We start from the raw sequence: 23,683 nt of genomic DNA, 5'->3' as shown, positions 1-23,683 counted from the left end.
GAAGAGCTGAGGCACAGTGATTGGTTCCCACCCATCAAGAAGAGAAGCCTGGCCCAGTGGGCATAGCTCCACCTACTGGAAGAGAAGTTAATTGAGCTCTATGACTGCAATTATTATTATTATTATTATTATTATTATTATTATTATTATTATTATTTTAATGATTATTATTGGTATTTTTTTAAAATTTTATTTTCACTTTTTGTTGTTGATGTTGTTGTTGTTCTTCAACTTTCTTATTAATGGTTTCAATTTTTTAAAATTCTTTTTATTCTATTATTATTACTATTATTTTTTAAACTTTAATTTCCATTTGTTTATTATCATTATATTTTTTTTTTGGTTTTAAATTTTTTTTTCATTTTTTCTTTCTTTCTTTTCACTTTTTTTCTTTTGTCTTTTCATTTCTTTTCAATTTTCTTATTCCCCCTTTCTTGAATTCTACCTGCCTACACTCACTCTCTTTAGTGACTTCTTCCCTTCCCTTCTAATACCTCTCCTCCCAAGCATCAAATAAATTTATAAGAGTAAACAGTAACTCAGCAGTCAAACAGAACAAGCAGTATCATGAGCATAAAAAAGCAAGGAAGAAAAGGAGTACAAACAATGAAGGACAGCCTAAATATTCAGGAGGACCTGGAGTCATCAGAAAAATGGCCATATAAAGAACTCAAGGAACACCTTAGACAGATGGAAAGGAACCTTAAAGATCACATTGAAAGTGAATTACATAAACAGATAAAATAAGAAGTTAAGCATCTTTATCAGGAGATAGAGATTATTAAAAAAATCAAACAATAATTCTAGAAATGAAGGAAATGATAAACCAAATTAAAAACTCAATCGAGAGTATCACTAACAGAGTGGAGCAAGTAGAAGCCAGAACATCAGATAATGAAGACAAAATATATCATCTTGAAAAGAGTCTAGCCAACTCAGATAGGCTGGTAAAGAATCACGAGAAAAACATCCAGGAGATTTGGGATAACTTAAAAAAACCAAACTTATGAGTCATCGGGATAGAGGAAGGCACAGAGATTCATGCCAAGGGAATGAGTAACTTGCTGAATGAAATAATTACAGAAAACTTTCCAGAAATAAAAAAGGAAACAGATATACAAATTGTAGATGCATACAGGACACCGAGCACACAAAATCACAGTAGACCAACGCCAAGACACATTGTTATGAAGATATCCAATATACAGAACAAAGAGAAAATATTAAAAGCTACAAGAGAAAAGAGGCAGATTACATTTAGGGGTAAACCAATAAGGTTAACAACGGATTTTTCATCACAGACGCTGAAAGCAAGAAGGTCATGGAACAATGTATTTCAAACACTGAAAGACAATGGATGCCAACCAAGAATTCTGTATCCAGCAAAATTAAGCTTCAGATACGACAACGAAATAAAAATCTTTCATGATAAACAAAAGCTAAAAGAATTTGTAGCCAGAAAACCAGCATTGCAAAGCGTCTTGAGCAAAACTCTACACGAGGAAGAAATGAAAAACAATAACCAAAACCATCAGCGGGAAGTGCCTCGGTAAAGACAGAGGACGGGGGGAAAGCTAATCATGGAGAAACAAACTAAATTGGGGAAAAAAAAAAGAGATAAATAATCAAACATGGCAGGAAGTACAAATCATATATCAATAGTAACTCTAAACGTTAATGGCTTAAACTCTCCAATAAAGCGACATAGGCTGGTAACATGGATTAAAAAAAAAAAACCAAATCCAACAATATGCTGCCTCCAGGAGACACATCTGATTGGAAAAGACATACACAGGCTCAAGGTAAAAGGTTGGGAAAAAATATACCACGCACACGGTCCTCATAAGCAAGCAGGGGTGGCCATTCTCATATCGAATAAAATCAACTTCAAGACTAAGTTAATCAAAAGGGATAAGGAAGGACATTATATACTGTTAAAAGGAACCATTCACCAACAAGACATAACAATTATCAATATTTATGAACCAAATAATGGCGCTGCGACGTTCATAAAACAAACTCTCCTCAAGTTCAAGAATCAAATAGAAGTTCTGTGGGGCTCTCCAGGTCGGGCGTGGGGAGAACCTGCGCCTTCCCAGGCTGCTGGCCGCGAGGGCCGGGTGAGAGGATGATGGTGGCCCTCTCCCAGCAGGTCCTCTGCGGCCCCGGAGGAGAATCAGCTGAGGCCGGGGCGAGACTGCGGTTTAGCCACCCACCGCAGGTCACCCAGATGGAGCCGAGTGCTTCTTGGAGCACTGATGTTAGCGGGGCTTCTGAGACCTAGGGAGGAACGTGGTCCAGCGGGCCTCAGCCTGACCCGGCTTCGGGCTTGGCTGCATCGGGTTTGATCTAACGGTGTGTACTCAAATTTGGGATAACAAATGTGAAAATCATTTGCCAAATAATTTTTGAGTGCCTGCAGTAAAGTATACAACAATGCTGCTGCTCCTGAGAAACGCATCTTGGTGTTGAGCTGAGTACCTCGAACAAAACTAGACATGACCTTGTGAAAAGAAAATGCCTTCTGATTTCAAAATCCTGGATAAACAGAAGTGACTCTGCTGGTCTGTCACTCAGGGAGGAGGAAGGAAGGTGCCAGAGGTCCTGTCCCCCATCACCTTCACTGTCTTTGCCTTTGTATGCCCAGCCTCTTAGAAGATTTACAAGTGGAAGCTGGATGCAGTGCTGCGCTCCTGGAAATTCCACTGCTCTCAGGAGGCTGAGGCTGGAGGATGGCAAGTTCAAGGCAAGCATGGGCAACTTAATGAGATCCTGTCTCAAGAACTGAAAATTCACAGAAGAAGCCTTGAAACTGAACGCAGAGAGTCTGTCAGGCTGTTCCAGCTTCCCTCCGAGTCCTAGGACGCCGCCAGCTGCTTCTGGGCTCAGCGCCTGCTGCCCTGGAGCCCCTCTCAGGGCACTCTCCAGGGGTGGTGCAGTGCCGGGGCCAGATGTTGACTTGTGATGGCCTGCAGGGTAATAAACAAAAGACGACATGTGGGACTTCAACAACTGTCCTCATTTGCAGAAACAGGAAGAACGTTCCTTGGGCCCAGTGAAATCATCCAAATTTGTTACAGGTGGGGACTGTCATGAAAGTGTGTTGATCAGCTCAACAGTAAGACTCCTTGAAAGTTTGGATTTGACCAGCACAGTGGGGCAGCTTCTCCATGAGGCAGTTCAAGCACAAAACAACACCTATAGGACTGGCAACCAGCACTCTCTTGTTTCTCGTCGGTGCGTGGAGCAGGGCTGCTGAAGAGTGCCTCCACCTGGGTGTTCCTGTTTCCATAATCGCTGCAGTGATGTCAGAAGGCTTGGACTCTTGCAGGGAAGAGGTAGCTTTCCTTCAAGTCCCAGTCCACAACGTATTTGACCGTGTGCACAACTCAAGGACCATTTCTGGACTTGAAACACCTCATGTTGGTTCCTGTCCTTTCCTACAAGCCCCTTCAGGTGCTGGTGGGTTACCCAAAGAGCATGATTTCAAACATGCTGCCTCTCAACTATTGACCGTTTACAGTCTTTCTGGAAGACCTGTTAAACTGCCAGAATTCTTCAACCTTCCAGTAAAGGTCGAAGCAGGTAAAGAGGCATCACAAGGTCTGAAGAGCAGTGTGCACACAGACACCTGCTCTAGAAAGTCAGTACTGACCCACAGTAGGCATTTTAACAGGACCGATAATAGTCTTTGGATAAGCAAACAAGATGGGTTTCTAGAACAGTTCAGCGCAGCGACTCCCAAAACCTACAGATGTTGTGATTTGGTAGAGTTGGCAGTGGGTTTGAGCCATGGAGATCTTGGCACCATGAAGTTGGTAGAAGCAGCAGTACAACTGCAGTATCAGAAGGCATGTGTGCAACAAGGCAACTGTACAGTGCCATTTATGTTTGATGTTTCTAGAGTCTTCACTTGCTGTCTCCCAGGCTTGCCCGAAACTTTGTCTTGTGTTTGTTCAGGGTATGTCACTGTTGTACCAATAGCTAGTATAACTCTGATCGAGGGATTAGAGAATCAGCCTCTCCAGGTAGTTCTCATTGAGGGTGACCTTGTAGAGAGTTACCACCACCTGGGATTTAATGAGTCCACCAATATGAAAACAGTACTAGATAGCGTGGAACTTCAAGGAGACAGCTCAGAAGAACTGTGGACGAATTATGTGTTACAGGTGTTGACCCAGTTCAACGTGAACCTCATCCTGCTGCAGGGAAATGTATCTGAATCCTTGACTGAAAAGTGCGGGCACAGTAAGCGGCTGGTGGTGGGATCTGTGGGCAGCAGCATGATGCAGGCTTTCGCTGAGGCTGTGGGAGCAGTGCCAGTGACCTACGTTTCCCAAGTGAATGCAGACTGTGTGGGCAGTGGCATCTCCGTGACCTTCTGGAGAACTCCCTTGGAGGTTGTAGGCAGGAGCAGCGGAATGCCAATCTTGTTAAAAACAGAAGGAATTAATCTGATCACAGCGGTGCTCACTCACTCAGTCCCTGCACAGATGCAAGCCAAAGAAGACAGGTTCTGGACCTGTGCATATCGTTTGCATTATGCTCTAGAAGAGGAAAAGGTCTTCCTTGGAGGTGGAGCAGTTGAATTTTTGTGTCTGAGTCATCTTCAAATTCTTGCTGAGCAGTCTCTGAACAAAGGCGATCACCCCAGTCTGGGGTGGCTTCCTAACACTTCCTGCTGGCTGGCCTCCTCACTGCCAGCATACAGGCCAGCTGTGCTTAAATGCCTGGCAGGCGGGTGGCACAGATACCTCTCGGTACTCATGTGTAATTCAGCCACTTGCCCATCAGAGCTTGCAGCCCGCACGTTCATCGAGCATCATGTACAAAGTGCTACAGCATCTGGCTCGCCATCGGCTTACATTTTAAATGAATATAGTAAACTAAATAGTGGAATTTTTAATGCAGGTTTTTTAAAACTGGAGCAAGTTCCAAGAGTTTATGACATTGTCACACCAAAGATGGAGGCATGGCGCCGAGCCCTGGATTTGGTATTGTTGGTACTTAAGACAGTGAAGTTATCACTGGACTTGGGCATGCACAGAGGAACTCACAGGAAGTAGGGGGGCTTTTGTTCTTATAGTGTTATTGGATAAGTCTTTGGAAAATAATCTTTTGTAATATACCGTGCAAATAATAAATTTGTTAATAATAAAAAAAAAAGAATCAAATAGACCACAACACAATAATCATGGGTGACTTCAACACACCTCTCTCACCATTGGACAGATCCTCCAAACAAAAGTTGAATAAAGAAACTATTGACCTCAATATCACAATCAATAACCTAGACTTAACTGACATATATAGAATATATCAACCATCATCAAGTGGATATACTTTTTTCTCAGCAGCACATGGATCCTTCTCAAAAATAGACCATATATTATGCCATAGGGCAACCCTCAGTAAATATAAAGGGGTGGAGATAATACCATGCATTTTATCTGATCATAATGGAATGAAACTGGAAATCAATGATAAAAGAAGGAAGGAAAAATCCTACATCAATGAACAATATGTTACTGAATGATCAATGGGTTACAGAAGAAATAAAGGAGGAAATCAAAAAATTCTTAGAGATAAATGAAAATACAGACACAACATATCGGAATCTATGGGACACAATGAAAGCAGTTTTAAGAGGGAAATTCATCGCCTGGAGGTCATTCCTCAAAAAAAGGAAAAACCAACAAATAAATGAGCTCACACTTCATCTCAAAGCCCTAGAAAAGGAAGAGCAAAACAACAGCAAATGTAGCAGAAGGCAAGAATTAATTAAAATCAGAGCAGAAATCAATGAAATTGAAACAAAAAAAACTATTGAAAAAATTAACAAAACAAAAAGTTGGTTCTTTGAAAAAATAAATAAGATCGACAGACCCTTACCCATGCTAATGAAGAGAAGAAGACAGAGAACTCAAATTACTAACATACGGGATGAAAAAGGCAATATCACAACAGATGCTACAGAAATACAGAAGACAATTAGAAATTATTTTGAAAACCTATATTCCAATAAAATAGAAGATAGTGAAGACATCGATAAATTCCTTAAGTCATATGATTTTCCCAGACTGAGTCAGGAGGATACTCACAACTTAAACAGACCAATATCAATAGATGAAATAGAAGAAGCAATCAAAAGACTTCCAACCAAGAAAATCCCAGGACCGGATGGGTATACAGTGGAGTTTTACAAAACCTTTAAAGAAGAATTAATACCAATACTTTTCAAGTTATTTCAGGAAATAGAAAAAGAGGGAGCTCTTCCAAATTCATTCTATGAGGCCAACATCACCCTGATTCCGAAATCAGACAAAGACACCTCAAAGAAAGAAAACTACAGACCAATATCTCTGATGAACCTAGATGCAAAAATCCTCAATAAAATTCTGGTGAATCGGATACAAAGGCACATCAAAAAAATTGTGCACCATGATCAAGTAGGATTCATCCCTGGGATGCAAGGATGGTTCAATATATGGAAATCAATAAATGTTATTCACCACATCAATAGACTTAAAGATAAGAACCATATGATCATCTCGATAGACACAGAAAAAGCATTTGACAAAGTACAGCATCCCTTTATGTTCAAAACATTAGAAAAACTAGGGATAACAGGAACTTACCTCGACATTGTAAAAGCTATCTATGCTAAACCTCAGGCTAGCATCATTCTGAATGGAGAAAAATTGAAGGCATTCCCTCTAAAATCTGGAACAAGACAGGGATGCCCCCTATCACCACTTCTATTCAATATAGTTCTCGAAACACTGGCCAGAGCAATTAGACAGACGAAAGATATTAAAATAGAAATAGAAGAACTTAAATTATCACTATTTGCGGATGACATGATTCTATACCTAGAAGACCCAAAAGGGTCTACAAAAAAAAAACTACTAGAACTAATAAATGAATTCAGCAAAGTGGCAGGATATAAAATCAACACACATAAATCAAAGGCATTTCTGTATATCAGAGACAAAACTTCTGAAACAGAAATGAGGAAAAACACTCCATTCACAATATCCTCAAAAAAAATAAAATACTTGGGAATCAACCTAACAAAAGAGGTGAAAGACCTATACAATGAAAACTACAGAACCCTAAAGAGAGAAATAGAAGAGGATCTTAGAAGATGGAAAAATATACCTTGTTCATGGATAGGCAGAACTAACATCATCAAAATGGCGGTATTACCAAAAGTTCTCTATAGGTTTAATGCAATGCCAATCAAAATCCCAATGGCCTTTCTTGTAGAAATAGATAAAGCAATCGTGAAATTCATATGAAAAATAAAAGACCCAGAATAGCAAAAACAATTCTAAGCAGGAAGTGTGAATCAGGTAGTATAGCGATACCAGATTTCAAACTATATTACAGAGCAATAGTAAGAAAAACAGCATGGTACTGGTACCAAAATAGGCAGATGGACCAATGGTACAGAATAGAGGACACAGAGACTAATCCACAAAGCTACAACTATCTTATATTTGATAAAGGGGCTAAAAACATGCAATGGAGAAAGGATAGCATCTTCAACAAATGGTGTTGGGAAAACTGGAAATCCATATGCAACAAAATGAAACTGAATCCCTTTCTCTCACCATGCACAAAAGTCAACTCAAAGTGGATCAAGGAGCTAGATATCAAATCAGAGACTCTGCGTCTGATAGAAGAAAAAGTTGGCTCCGATCTACATATTGTGGGGTCGGGCTCAAAATTCCTTAATAGGACACCCATAGCACAAGAGTTAATAACAAGAATCAACAAATGGGACTTTCTTAAACTGAAAAGTTTTTTCTCAGCAAGAGAAACAATAAGAGAGGTAAATACGGAGCCTACATCCTGGGAACAAATTTTTACTCCTCACACTTCAGATAGAGCCCTAATATCCAGAGTATACAAAGAACTCAAAAAATTAGACAATAAGAAAACAAATAACCCAATCAACAAATGGGCCAAGGACATGAACAAACACTTCACAGAGGAGAACATACGATCAATCAACAAGTACATGAAAAAATGCTCACCATCTCTAGCAGTCAAGGAAATGCAAATCAAAACCACCCTAAGATACCATCTCACCCCAGTAAGATTGGCAGCCATGATGAAGTCAAACAACAATGAGTGCTGGTGAGGATGTGGGGAAAAGGGTACTCTTGTACACTGCTGGTGGGACTGCAAACGGGTGCAGGCAATTTGGAAAGCAGTATGGAGATTCCTGGGGAAGCTGGGAATGGAACCGCCATTTGACCCAGCTATTGCCCTTCTCGGACTATTTCCTGAAGACCTTAAAAGAGCACACTACAGGGATACTGCCACATCGATGTTCATAGTAGCACAATACACAATTGCTAGACTGTGGAATCAACCCAGATGCCCTTCAATAGATGAATGGATAAAAAAAATGTGGCATTTATACAGCATGGAGTATTATGCAGCACTAAAACATGACAAAATCACGGAATTTGCAGGGAAATGGATGGCACTAGAGGAGATTATGCTTAGTGAAGCTAGCCAATCCCTAAAAAACAAATACCAAATGTCTTCTTTGATATAATGAGAGCAACTAAGAACAGAACAGGGAGGAAGAGCAGGAAGAAAAGATTAACATTAAACAGAGACATGAGGTGGGAGGGAAAGGGAGGAAAAAAAGGGAAATTGCATGGAAATGGAGGGAGACCCTCATTGCTATACAAAATTACATATAAGAGGTTATGAGGGGAATAGGATAACAAACATGGAGGGAAATGAATTACAGTAGATAGGGTAGAGAGAGAAGATGGGAGGGGAAGGGAGGGGGGGATAGTTGAGGATAGGAAAGGTAGCAGAATACAACAGTCACTAATATGGCAGTATGTAAAAATGTGATGTGTAACCGATGTGATTCTGCAGTCTGTATTTGGGGTAAAAATGGGAGTTCACAACCCACTTGATTCTAATGTATGAAATATGATATGTCAAGAGCTTTGTAAGGTTGTGAACAACCAATAAAAAAAAAAGATAATTTTAGGCAAAGACATAAGTGACAATGGCAATTACTTTCTTGGTGGAAACAAAACCAAACTTTAAAACTTTTTAAAAGTTTTTTTTAAAAAAAAAACTTTAAAACTCTCATTTAATGAGAGTTTAAGAACTACTTTTCTTTATTTATTGTTATTGCTTAGTGATTCCTCTTGGCAACTTCTGCCATGTCAACTTTAATAAAAACACATGGAAAAATGATCAAGTTCCATCTATTAGGTAAATGTTTTTTATCCTTTATTTTTAACCAAATGGCTTGGTGAATTCCACAAACGGAGATGAGTTAAATAACTAATGGTATAATTTGTTTTGCATTACCAAAAATAAGAGAGTAACTGATTTGACAGTTTGTTTGCAAAGGATTTTTGAAGAAGCCTTCTATCTTCCAAAAATGGAGTAACTGAAGCATGGGTGAGGTCCTAATTCATCCCTTTGGTTTGGAAATTTGAAGACCGTTTTAAAAAGGAAAGAAATACAAGGAGAAGACAGTTTCTAGAAGAAGCACTAAGCAAAAAGAAAAGCTGCAGGATTTATAAGTTAAGGATTTCAAATATTGATATTTGTATTTCCTCCTTTTAAATATATATTTTCCATAGGCCTTTAAAATGTGTGAGGACAATGCATTAACTTAATTTGCCTCTTACAGCACTCTGAAAATGCCTGAAGTTTTTTTTCCAATATTAAAAAGGCATATTCATCTACATCTAAAAAATATTATACCATTAAAAAATATTTTACTATGGATAATTGAGGGTACACACTCTCCCTTTAAAGAAGTTATATGTCAACTGAAATCTGAGACACTGAAGAAACTAGAATAGGATGGGAGAAAAAACAATTTACAATTTACTTTAGAAAACCCTCTCAATAAAGGTTTTTTCTTTACTTTGCTGATAATCACTATCCTCTGGTTTGCCATACTGTTGAAAAATATGTAGCTTGACTTTAAAAACATCAAATTCTCAAAACAGTCATTTTATGAAACATGTAATTTTTGAATTTTTTCTTCTTCAGAATATATGTATATATCATATATATAAAATTATATACATCATCATATATATTATATAATATACATTATATAATATATATAATATATGTCATATATATCATTCTGAAGAAGAAAAATTTCAAAAATATATATATTTGCATGTATAAAAATATATTTGATTCTGAGCTGCAAATGTGGGAATAGGTTAAAAGAATGAAAAATACCTTTCCAAAAAACATCAGGTCTATAGAAAATATAATAATTAAAACAGTGTAAAAACAGTAGAGTATCCTGTACTTAATGGTAGGTTGTATTTTTTTACATATTTTGAAGATAGTGCAATTAATAAAAAGAAGTTGTTGAAAAATATGTGCATATTTTGAAAAAAGTAAATTGGAAGGTGTATCAGTTAGCAATAGTTATGCAGCAAGCTACTCTAAAATGTGGTATCTTAAAACAAAAACTATCTATAATTTCTCATGAATTTACGTGTCGTTTGGGTGGTTTTGCTGATCCTCACTGGGTTTGACTGGGTAGTGCTTTGGTCTTAGCTGGGCTCACTCACAGCTTGATGACTAGCTGACAGCTGTGGCTTCAGCTGGGGTGCCTGAGCTCCACTCTACAATCTCATCTTCCAGGAGGCTAGCATAGGCATGTTCTTGAGGCAAATCACAGAGGTCTGAAAAAGGAAGTAGAGTTGCAAACTCTTTTTTCAAGCATGTGTGTTAATGTGTGTGTGTGTGTGTGTGTGTGTGTGTAGTTTGCTATTTTTCTATTGGCCAAAGGCAGGTGGCCAAGCCCATATTCAGATAGAGAGGTCATTAACTAAAACCAAATATGTATCAATCTACCACTGCAAGTGAGTGAAAATTGATAAGCTGGGAATAGCTTAGCAACTACTAAAGAAATATTCATGTAGATATAGAATATCCCAAAAAGATTCCTGAAGGAAGAAAATGAAGGGAAAGCAATCTCAAGTGAGAGAAAGAAATTCTGGGAATAAGTCATATTTACTGGAGATACCATCATTTATGTAACCAGTTCCCAAATGATGAACATGTTGGTTATTCTACATTTTCTGTTACAATCAGTTCTGATTTATATATCTATGTAGTTGGCTAGCTCACATATAAAGATATATGGCACATTTATATACACATGTATACACCATGCAAATATAAGACACATTCTTTAAAAGGGAATGACTAGTTCAAGTAGCTTATAAAATTTTTATAGATATTGTCAAATTGTCATTTAAACAGGCTAGAGAAATTTATACTCCTGCTAACAATCCATGAGACTATTTTCCTCATATTTATCCTGGATGCCTTTGTCAAACTAATAGGTAAGACAGCATCTTGTGAAATCTACATTTATCTATTCAGTTATAAGGGTGTTTGGTCCACAGTATTTTCACATATATAGAACATCTGTTTCTTACGAGTTGTCAGCTCTCGTCACCGTCTTATTTTATTTAAAAAAAAAGCCTAACTAATAATGTAGTTTTTTGTTTTGACATTTAATTTTAGCTTTCAATGTGACTTCTATAACTTTTAACTTTTATTTACTTTCATATTTTCATGGTGATAGTTTTCCTCTTTACTCCTAAATAATCTGTTGGCTTTTTCCATATATGTGTATTTTATTCCCTTTTTCTTACTTTAAAATTATCCTTTGGTCTTAATCTCTTCTTAACCTATTGGTGAACCATAGCACAACAGGCAGGCTGGCTTCACACAGCTATTCTGATTTTGCCTTTTTTTTAAATCCTTTAATCATTCTCTTTCCTTTCATCTTCATCTTGGGTACCTCAGAAAACCAAATACATTACTTGCCTCAGGACAATTTTTACTTTTACTTTTCTTTGGACAGATGTTACTCTTATTTTACTGAAATAATGATAGTCTTTTAAAAAATGTACTATCCAGAAACTATTTCTAAAGATTATTTCTGAAGAGTAGGGTTGGGTTTGTAAATGATAGAGAATCTGTACTTGTGCACTATTTGAAATATTTCCATAACTAAAGAATACTTTCATAAAAGACACAAATTAATTTGTGTATATCTTGCATTCCCCAACCACAGCTGTGGTTATAGGGCAAATCTTAGTAGCAGGCTGCCAAAGGTGAGACAGGCAGCAATCAGCATGCTGGACTGGGGTTAGTGAGAAACTTCTTGGCAGATACTCTTTGAGATGTGGCAACATAGAATATTTGTACCCAGGTGATAATAGTGGTGGCTAGACCCTAAGGTGACCCCCAGTGATCCCTTCCTTCTGCCGTTCAATGCCCTCCCTTGGATGTTATTGAGACGTGTGACCTACTTTTAACCAATAGAATTTGGCAAAGGTTATGAGCTGTCACCCTCCTGGTTGTGTTACATGGTGTTAGATAAGTGTTGTTGCCTCCTGCTCTTGCTCTTCCGCTGGCTTTGTAGAAGGAAGTGGTCCTTTTGTGAATTGCCTGTGGAGAGGGCCAAGTTCCAGAAATGGTAGGTGTCCTTTAGGAGCTGCAAACAGTTGCTTCTAGTCAAAATAGCAAGAAATTGAAGCCCTTAGTTCTAAAGACTCAAGAAGATGAATTCTCCAACAACCTAAGTGAGATTGGAAGAAAATCCCTCCCAATATATCCTCCAGATGAGAACAGAGCCCAGGTGACAGCTGAGGACCTAGCTAAGCTGTTCCTTGAATCATGCATGACCCGTGGCATGATAAGTGAGTATATGTTCTTTTTATAGCTTTACTGAGATAGAATTTGCATGCCATATTATTCCATTTAAAATGTACAATTAAGTGATTTTCAGTACATTCATTGAGTATAAAACTATCACCACAATCAATTTTAGCACATTTCATCTTCCCATAAAGAAACCCCAGGCCCATTAGCAGTCACTCCTCAACACTTTAGCCCTCAGCAACCACTAAGCTACTTTCTGTCTCGATAAACTTGCCCAGTCTAGACATTTTTATGAGCGAAACTATATAACATAAGCTCCTTTATTACTAGCATCTTTCACTTAGTATTGTTTGAAGCCACTAAACATATGATAATTCATTACATAGCATAGAAAGCTAATACACTAATACACATTAACAGAAGTTTAAGTCTAACATTTATTTTCAATTGCTTCTCTTCCCCTTCTAACCAATGTCAGAGAATTCTCCTCATCCATTTTGCCTCTGATGAGAGATACTCATTTGTTGTAACTTTAATTGTTCAGGATTCATAAAAACTGCAAGATCCCAAATAGAAGGGGAGTACATTTCACTTCCATATCATGGCACTTCATCCTTTTTGAGAGAACACTACTTCAGGGCTTGTACTGTGACTGGGATTCTCATGATATTTGTTGGGTTTCCACAAGGGAAGACGGTAACTGCCCTGGATGGTAACTGTGTTATTCAAATCTACATCCTGGCTTTTTGTTTGCTTGAACTATCAGTAACTGCTACGGGTCCATTATAATCTCACTGTGATTGTGGATTTCTTGACCACTCTTTTTAAACTTCACCTTCTATTCTGCATCCCTGTCCCTGCACTTCCCTGGCCTACAGTTTCAGATCACTGCTTTACTTTCCAATGTCCTCTTTTCTGACATCCCATCATGTCTCTATTCTCTGTATGTATGACTTGGGCTTTGCAATAAAAGGGTTTTTACTATTCTTTTGTTACATTTTTATTATATTTTATAAGTCACAGTAGGAGAGTTTTGGGGTTTCTTAGTCTGCTGTATTGTTGAAATGGGATCACTCAAAAGTTGAATTTTTTTAAGTTCACTTTAAGTGGGTCACATTTCTATCTCCAGGTAGAAAATCCTTATAAAATTCTGTTTGGTTAGCAACTGCTTCAGTGCCTTGAAGGATCTTTCTCCCCTACAGTCATCTTCTTAACTCAGCCTCTCGAGGCTTCTGCATTTGACCACAAATCACAAGACCTGGAACACCATCTGGAGAAGTCTCACACTTCCCACCCACCTGCAGCCACATGTCTGCATGTGAGCACATGCCTCTTCTTGTGCACGTCATCCTCCCCTCTCCACAGAGTTTCTGAGGGAACAGCAACAGGCCAGAAACCAAATAGCAAACTGTGGCCATAATGCACTGTGCTCAGCTGCCTGAGAATGCCTATTCACCTGGATCTTCGTTTGTGCCTACTATCCCCTGCTTGGGCAATTTTTCATTCTCCTCTAAGGAAAACTCCTATTGATCATTCAAAACTCAGCTTCATCATCCCTTCTGTAGATCTTTTCCTGATCTTTTATTGCCTTGCACACCCTCCTGTCACTGGATTCATCACATTGCAGTTTTGTATCTCCACATCTGACCTCAGGGAAATGTATGGACCCTGGCTCACAGGATTGGCTTCCTGGCAATCTTTTCCCAGTACCTTCAAATCAAGAACAGTAACACAGAAGTATATTTTCAAAAGCATTAAATGGGGGAACATGGTGGGAATCTAAAATGGTGCAGCCGCTGTGGAAAAAAGCTTGGTGTCTCCCCCAAAAGTTAAACACAGAATTAATTACCACATGACAAAAGAATTCCATTTCTAGGTATACAACCCTCCAAGATTTAAAGCAGGGACTCAGACACTTGTACACCAGTGTTCACAATAGCACGATTCACAGTAGCCAAAAGGTGGAAACTACCTAAATCCCCACCAACAGATGAATGGATAAACAAAATGTTAGAATTTTTTTAACCTTAAAATATAGAATGTTTAAAAATATAAAAATGGATTTTTTTCAACCTTAAAACAGAATGCCATTCTGACATGCCAGGCATGGATGAAACTTGAAGGCACTGTGCTAAGTGAAATAAACTTATCATGAAAGGGCAAATGTGACATGATTCCTCTTATATGAGGTAAAGTAGTCAAGTTCATAGAGACATAGAGTAGAATGGTGGTTGCCAGAGGCTTCAGGGGGGAACAAATTAGTAGTTATTATTTAAGGGGAACCAAGTTTCTGTTTGGAACGATGAGAAAAGTTCTGGAGATGCCTAACGGTGATGGTTGTACAACATTGGGAGTGTACTCTGTGCCATTGAACTACCTACTAACTATCTTAAAAAAGCTAAAATGGCAAATTTTAAATTATGCACATTTTAACACCATAAAAAAGGTGGCTTGCTCTCCCTGGAGTGAGGCAGGGTGGCTTTATCTAGAGTGTGGACCCACATCTGAAGGTCTGGTCTGTCCCAGCAAAGGGTTGATATTCTCAAGTTGAGCCTAACTTCTTTCCTTTGCAAATTACCTAGAGAGACATGGTATTAGTCTTTGTTCTCCAGAGAAACAAAACCAACAGGAGACTCTCTCTCTCTCTCTCACACACACACACACAACACACACACACACACACACAGACACACACGCATATACATAGATGTTTTATGAGGAATTGTTTAACATGATTATTAAATAAGCTGAGATGTTCCATGACCTACTAACTACAAGCTGGAAATGGTAAAGCAAATGGTATAATTCAGTCTGAATCTGGAGGCCTGAGAACCTGTGTAGCTGAGGCTATAAATCCCAGTCCCATGGCAGAAGACATTGAGATGAAATGCTCCAATTGGAAGAGTGAGTAATAAAAGGGAGATGAATTTCCCTTCCTCCACCTTTTGTTCTTTTTAGGGTTTTGAAGGTTTGGATCATGCCTAATCACAATGGGAAAGGCAATTTACCAGTGTCCACAGATTTAAAACCTCATCCAGATACACTTTCAGGACATATCCAGAAATAATGTATATTCTGAACAACCCATGGCCCACTCAAGTTAACCCATAAAATAAGCAATCACAGGAATAAAGAGAAAGAGAAATATCCTTTGTTGCCTTTTCTGAAATAAATGCAGATTCAAGGAACATTCCCCTCTGGATTAGCTCTTAGTTCTCCCAAGTAATACTATAATAATCAAATCAGTTGTGCTGGTGGATCAACCACTCTGGAGTGAAACAGGTAAAATGTACAGTATGTCCAGACATTTCAGCTGAGTGAGCTAAATGCACCAATGTGGTGTTTGATTTGCTCCTACATTTCCTGCACAAGCTGGGAGCAAGGGACCCAGCCTTCTTTCTTGCAGACACACTTGAAGACCCAGGTCATGAACCTCTTCTAATCTTCTCCCAGAATTTCACCAGATAATCTTGGTGTAAACTGACAAAGTGAGTCATAAAACAGACCGAAGCCGTCTTCTTTCAGCATGTGTTAAACACAGACAGCGTATGGTGTGTTATAAACTCTTGAGACAGACCTGCTTCTAGAAACCTTTCATAGTCTTACTGCTGCTGCCATGGCAACTGCTAGAGCTCTGGGTTCTGTCTGGGCCCTTCCTCCAGCCCTTGACCACTGAGCTGTGACTGCTGTTCAGTATTTAATTGCACTGCAGTTTAGGGATATCCTAAGAGGGATTATATCCTTTTATGCACCTCAGAGCAAAGCTCTTCTTTTGGGTCTGAAGCTCTCTCTGTAGGTGCTGCTTGGAGGATCTGGGTTGTTCCCTTGGGCTGAATGCTTTTGTAATGTGAAGATGTGATGGGGCCTGCTTCTCTTTGATTTTGTGACTCTCACAATGGAAAAATAATAACAGTCATGATAGTGAGGAAGTAGGGGGAAAAGTAAAGAAGTGAATGGAGCAATATCTTGCTGCTTGGTAGGGCTCTCAAGGAATGGTGTCATTACAGTGATTTAGGGTAGAAGAAACAGTCAACAGCAAAAAAAAAAAAAAACTATGAGCAACAATATGGAAAATGTTCCTTTCAATTCCCAATTATACTAACATGACTGTCTAGGTTAGTGGATTAAATACAATAGATAAATTAACAAGTCAATCTGAAAAACCTTTTTAGCCTTTAATAGAAGACATTTTCAGGTCATTGAGGTTTGTGATTCTGGCAAATTTCCATGCTAAAGAACTAACTTTTCTTTATAAAGAGAAATAATTTTGTGAGAAATTAGGAATAAATCTTGACTAATTAAAATTCATAGGAGTACATAAAGGGAACCAACAGGATCTAGGGCTGCTATAAGGATAAATTCATTTTATGCATAATAGGGGTTAGGAATTATAATTCATGGTCATTATCACTTTGATGTGCTTCTTATTTTTGCATTGCTTTATATTAATAGTTATTCATTAAATCACTGTGAGCAAAATTCAGTACAGGACTGATACCATCACTGTCTTACCTACCTTGTCAGAGGAGAGAAATGAAGATGGATTTGAGTTTATTCTTTTCCTTCCTGGAGAAATTTGGCTAGAATAATAACCCACTAGCCTAAAACCAGCTGGAAAACATGGGAGGGAGGTGGAAAAGAGGTTGGAAGGGAAGAACAAAGCATACATATATTTAAAATTTTTACTTATGTTTCAACGTGCTGGAAATTTGAAGGCAGGAACCACCTTGGCTCTAGATCACATTGCTTCCTCTGGTGACTGTGGAAATGAATTCATCATGTTTAGCACACCCCGACTCACATGCCCCTTCTGTTTTCTTCATACCATGCAGCAGATCTACTTGTTTGCGTATTTTTAGTCTCTCTCAGGCATTTGCCTCAGATGCAATAACGCCATGGAGTCCTTTCATCAGAATGGTGGAAGTTGCAGCCCAGAAGCACAGACATCCCCCAGTGGGGAGCATCCCAGAGTCCTGGTTCCCAGCCCAGAGCTCACTGCAGAGCTCAGATGCTCAATGGGCTTTCCATCATGTGAGCCTTGGGAACCAAGGTTTGCTGTCATTTACCATCAATCTGTGAAACCCTCTAAAGTCATCTGCATTCTTCCTGGTTTTGCTTCCTTCCTCTTTGGACTCATTTTTTTTTTTTTTGTTACAGTTGTTCAGTGAGTCTTTATTGATGACTTTTTGTTACATTTCATATTTGAGTAGAACATCTCTGTTTTGAAATTGAAATTCATTTTCACACTTTTCTTAAAACATTCATTTACACAGAAAAGATATGTATAGATACATATGGAGCAGGAAGAACATTTGCTATTTTGAGGCTTGACAGAGAAATTAAGGGCATAAAAGGGAAAGAGGTCTTTTGAGAGAACAGAGACGAAGAAGTCAGGCCTGTCATGGCTGGCTGGTGACTTCAGGAACAGTGGATGTCTTGGATGCATATTAGCCTTCACATAGTTCAAAAATCAAAAATTAAAATCTTCCTCCTGTTCCTTTCCCCAGTTCAACCACGCCGCCTCTCCAGTTTTCCCTGACCAACAAACACAAGAAGCTTTCTAGAATTTCTCTGTTTGTACACAAGCAAATATTAATTATTCTATTATTTGTTCATTCAGTAAATCACCAATCATTTCAGATATACAACAAAGATTTTTGCTCTCCTGAAACTACATTCCAGTAGAAGAGAGGCAATAAGTAACAGATATGATAAATTTTAAAACAGTGTTTTCCGTTTGATTAGTGGGGCTAAGGAAGAGGAAGACAAAACGTAAGGAAGGAGGATCAGTATAGAGAAGTGGGTTGCTATTTTCAGTATGGTGGTCAGAGGAGGCCTCAATGAATAAGTAACGTAAGCAATGACGTGAGTGGAGAAACAAACATGAGGGAAGTGTCCAACCCCTCTTATAGTGAGGAAAATGGTTTTGTCTGTATTTCTTCTTTTCTTTTTCTATTTTTTTTTAGTTGTTGATGGACCTTTGTTTTATTTATTCATATGTAGTGCTGAGAATCAAACCTAGTACCTCACACACGCTAGGCAAGTGCTTCACCACAGAGCCACAACCTCAGTCCCTCACCTGTATTTCTTATGTACACAGTGGCATTCTAAATTCCCCAGGGGGCCCAGCACATGCTGCTATACAGAAGTGGATGCACACATTCCTCTCCATTGATCCTCCTCAGGAGGGCAATCTCTCTTCTTAACATCTCATTGATGTCAGCAAGGGGCACTTACACATCATGTTGCTCATGTATAACTGTCTTCCTCTAGAAAGAAAACAGAAGCAACTGCTGTAGTTTCATAAATGACCACATATTGAGGTAAAGGCAAAGCAGGAGTCAAAAGTGGTGGCTCTGTTCCCTTGCTTTCAGCCCAACAGATGGTGGTGGGGAGGGCCACACTAACTCCTCTCATTTATTGATCACTGACTATTCATCAGGCACATTGCTAAGCACATTTGACTCTTAAAATAGTCCTATGTTGTGGAATAGGAATTTTTATTCTTTTTATTTTGAGACATTAGAATTTATTAATGACAGATAAAAGTGTTAGATTCAGGTTATGGAAACTGATCAAGGATACACAGATCCTCAATGTCCAATTCTGAATCCTGTGCTGAAGTGGGATGGACTCACTGAAGTCCTTGCCTTTTAATACCAGGTGGAAAGTCATCTGCTATCATATTTTGTGTGTGTGTGTGTGTGTTGTGTGTGTGTTGCTATAATAAAATGCTAGACACTGGTGCTTTGTAAAGAAAAGAGTTTTATTTTAGTTCACACTTTTGGAAGTTGAAAGTCCAAGATAAGGTGATCTATTTGTTTGGCCTGCGGTGAGCATCCCCTAGGTTGCATAGCAAAATAGGAAGCCATGGAAATTCAGAGATCGTCTTCACTCTTTATAACGAGAGAGAGAGAGAGGGAGAGAGAGAGAGAGAGAGAGAGAGAGAGAGAGAGAGAGAGAGAGAGAGGACTAAGTCACACTGCAAGACCAATATTAACCCCTTCTGAGGGTAGCTCCTCAATAACCTCACTAATTCTCACTAAGTCCCCACCTCTTAAAGGCTCTACCACCTCAGCATTGCCACACCAGGAACCCAGCTTCCAGCAGATGAACCTTTGTGAGGGAGACAAATCATATCCTAACCATAGCATCTGCCTTGTCTTCAAGTTAGATGAGCTTGGTAGTGGCTTTGAGCTGGACAGGTAAACATGTTTGCTATCTCCCTTCAGGTCATTCATTCTGTGGTCACTGACATAATGCATGACATTTGACATTTCACTTGATATTTTTTCTCTTCTATAATATGATACTATATCAAATCCACCTCTGTGAAGTTGTCAATCAAACATCCTCATTGGCAGTCAGATCACTAAGCCTACCTCTAGATTGCCAAGCCAGTTTTAAGATTACAGGATTCCCATATGAAAGAGAGCTATTTTGTCACTCTGTATGATACAGCAGTGCAACTGTCTGCTGTCAAAAGTTAATAGTACCTCAGCACAGCTTTAACAATTCATCATCGCCCCTGGTTTCTAGGACCTATTTGTCAGGTTACTAAATTCTGTGGCTTGTTGCTGACAGAGTTTAAAAGAAAATGGAAAGATTTTCTGCTGAGTGAATCTATTTTTAGGAATAAAAGTGGTGAATCCTATGCTAACATTTACAGTAAATTATATCTCGGATCTTCCTATGTCAATCTGAAGCTCAAGTACTCACTAAAGGTAAGAAATACAACACTGTTTATTGGGAAAGACCCATTTATACAGCAATGTTAGGATGCCTGGTTTGAGTTACTGAAACTGGATTGTTCCATCATCCAAACATCAATATTTGGTCCTTTAAAAATGTGGTCATTATTCTGTTTGTCTTTCTTTCTCTTTGATTCTTAGAAAGCAATAACTAAAATAAAGTTTGTAACCCTGACAAAGAATTAACCCAAACACTTATTTCTGTATTGAAGAGGGAATGTGCCCTCTGTATTTTAATACTTGAAATGTCAACCTTGGAAGTATTCTATTCTGTTGAAATTAAAGGTCTGGGAATTTGCTCAGTTAGGATTCTTTTACAAGTGACTGATTTATCATCAAATACAAATGTGTTTTCAAATATGTTGTTAAGAGATCTATTCCTTTATTTTTCTCAGTATACCACATATCATCTCTTCCCTTGAAGATGCTTCCACCTTGTATGATGCTGATACAGGAATGATAAAGGAAGGGCAGGGATAAAAAATGAATTTTTGATATTTTGTTATGATTTGCCAATTACTTGGAAGCAGTATTTGGAAATATTCTGTAAGTAGTTGTCAGCTTTCAGCATGAATGTAGTAGCAATCTCCTCTTCAATTTGACATCTGAGGATTCCTCTTTATGGGAGGAAAACACAAACCATAAACATGTATCTACTTGGCACTTTCTGGAAATTCTTGAAAGCTGACAAATGGTTCTATCCTGGAGCACAGGGGGAAAAACAACTGAAATCACTTCTGTGGTTGTAAGGGCAAAAATATCCTTGTCTGCTTTATTGTTTTTTTTTTTTTAATTTTTTATTTCATTTTTCTCTTTGCATTTCTCTTCAAGCTCAGTGATTTTTTTAAGAGAGAGAGAGAGAATTTTTTAATATTTATTTTTTAGTTTTCGGCGGACACAACATCTTTGTTTGTATGTGGTGCTGAGGATCGAACCTGGGCCACACGCATGCCAGGCGAGCGCGCTACCGCTTGAGCCACATCCCCAGTCCATGTCTGCTTTATTGTCGTCGTCGTCATCATCATCATCGTCATCGTCGTCATCATCATCATCATCATCATCATCATTGAGTCTGAGTTTAGGAAAACTTTGCTCTTCATTAGAAAAACAGAAAGCATCTATTACATGTCCAAATGGCCAAAGATACAGTCTATTTGGTCACTAGCAAGTAGTGGATACAATCTTTGGCCACTTGCATGTAGTAGATACCTGATAATCACTTTTTGAATGAATGATGGAATGTCAATGTTTATGGCTGGGTGGGCAACGAGTTGGAGGATCTTCAACATTTCAGAGCTGTTACGTGAGTCAGCACTGTAGCGACCATGTTAAAGAGAATCTTCCAGAGTTCATCTTTTCCCAAGTTGTTTCCTGCATGAATCGTTCCAAAGTTCTCCCAGACACAGTGGGACTCCCAAATGCCTGTAATGTAAGGCCTCCGCAATGTGTGAATGTGTGGGAAGTGTTTTTAAGATTTTCTTTCCCAATCATCTTGCTTTTTGGCAGATGACACAATTAAGGTGCAATATGTAGGTGGACATTTCTAAATTATAAAATAAAGGAGGCTAGTGGGTGACTGCAGAGGCAATGGCATTAGCAAAGTGGAGAAGAGATGAATTTGAGAATTAGACAAGGAAAATGTCTTTCACAATTCATAAAGAGCCATGAAGGTCATACTAACAGAATCAAGAAATCAAAAACACATCCAACACTCTGCAGGAAAGAGGTTACTAGAAAGGCAAAGACCATTTTATTTTTGAACTACAACTTTTGACTTATGTGCTTTTCCCCTAATTTTCCATTTTCAGGTTTACATGTGCAAACGTGCGTACTCACACACACACACACACATACATACAAAAATATAAGCAAATGTGACTTAAAAAACAAAATCAGGGGGTTGGGGTTGTAGCTCAGTGGTTGAGCGCTTGCCTGGCAGGCGTGATGCAATGGGTTTGATCCTAAGCACCACATGAAAAAATAAAATAAAAAAAAATCAGCACATGACTTACCTTCTAAATATCAAATGAGAAAGTCCTATTGACAGAGGATCCTAGAAGGGAACATTGGGTAGTTTAGTTTCAAGCAACTTTACCAGGGAGCATGACCATTGTGAATTTAGCAATGAGGTTTTGATCACCGACCTTGAGTATTGATATCTGGCTTTGTTGGCACACCAAGAGCAGATCCATCTCTCTGAAGGCTAACTTATTACACACTCAGGAGTACAATTGAATTGTCAGGTTCTTACAGGACCCTAACGTATAAAGCTGTCACATAGGCAGGAATTCTCACATCAACATGACTAGCACATTCTCGCCCTTAAGAAGACCAACAAAGGAAGCTGGCTAGAATCAGAAGATGTGGAGGAACAGGGACACAGCAGTGGGAGCAACTGATTAATGGAAGGTGGGAAGCTGGGGTGGCTGATTCAGATGCTTCCAGGAGCCAGGCAGGCAAGAGAACTGAGTGAAGGTGTCATGTGGACTTCAGATCACTTGGGAGCAGGCTGCAGGGGACAGTTCTTAGCAATTCTGATTGTCACCACATGGGAACGTTGGTATTTTCAAAACCAAAGTAATAAATGGAGAATCTTGTGTACGATTTTTTTATTTAATGGATATTTCTCATTAATTTGATTACTAAGAAGAAACCCTACAGTAGCCAAAACAAATCCCTCTGTGAGTCAAATTAGGATTCAGTGCTCCAGCTGGTGACCTCTGCCTCAAGTTTCCATATCCTCATGCATGTGGCACCAGATGACCTTGATGTGGGACTTGAGTAACTCAGAGTCTTTGACTGAGGATCCTGCCCATTGAAGTGTTCAAATGCACACAGCCTTCCTTGCATCAGTGACCTCATTTTCTTATTTTTTGATGAGGGATCATTTTCCCCCACACAGACACATGCTCACACATCTATGAATAAATGCATTTTTCAGGTATCAGAATACCTTCTTTCTTTAATAGCCTAATCTTCTTTATTACTTTATAATTTTTTAATTTGTTTTAGTTATATGTGACAGAATGAACTTAGGCATTTTGACATATCATACTTAAATAGGGCATAATTTCTCATTTTTCTGATTGTACATGTTGTAGAATCATATCGTTTTATATATATATATATATATATATATATATATATATATATATACACATACACACACATAAGGTAATAATGTCTGTTCATTCTAATATCCTTTCTATCCCATATCCCCTCCCCTGCCT

General features: G+C 38.6%; 1 protein-coding gene across 1 annotated transcript; it reads left to right on the top strand.

The window, feature by feature from the left end:
* Nucleotides 1–2,092: 2,092 nt before the first annotated feature.
* Nucleotides 2,093–5,086, top strand: LOC308647832 (chaperonin-containing T-complex member BBS12-like; the record flags this gene model as incomplete). The annotated part of the gene is given in 4 exon segments (XM_081292325.1): nucleotides 2,093–3,045; nucleotides 3,047–3,211; nucleotides 3,213–5,007; nucleotides 5,010–5,086. Coding segments are annotated over 4 exon segments (2,118 nt in total). The 5' UTR covers nucleotides 2,093–2,964.
* Nucleotides 5,087–23,683: the final 18,597 nt, after the last annotated feature.

This window comes from Spermophilus citellus, assembly GCF_964194105.1.
Source record: "Spermophilus citellus genome assembly, chromosome: 4".
NCBI lineage: Eukaryota > Metazoa > Chordata > Mammalia > Rodentia > Sciuridae > Spermophilus > Spermophilus citellus.
Note: the sequence above shows the minus strand (reverse complement) of the source record. Positions and strands in the feature narration are given on the sequence as shown.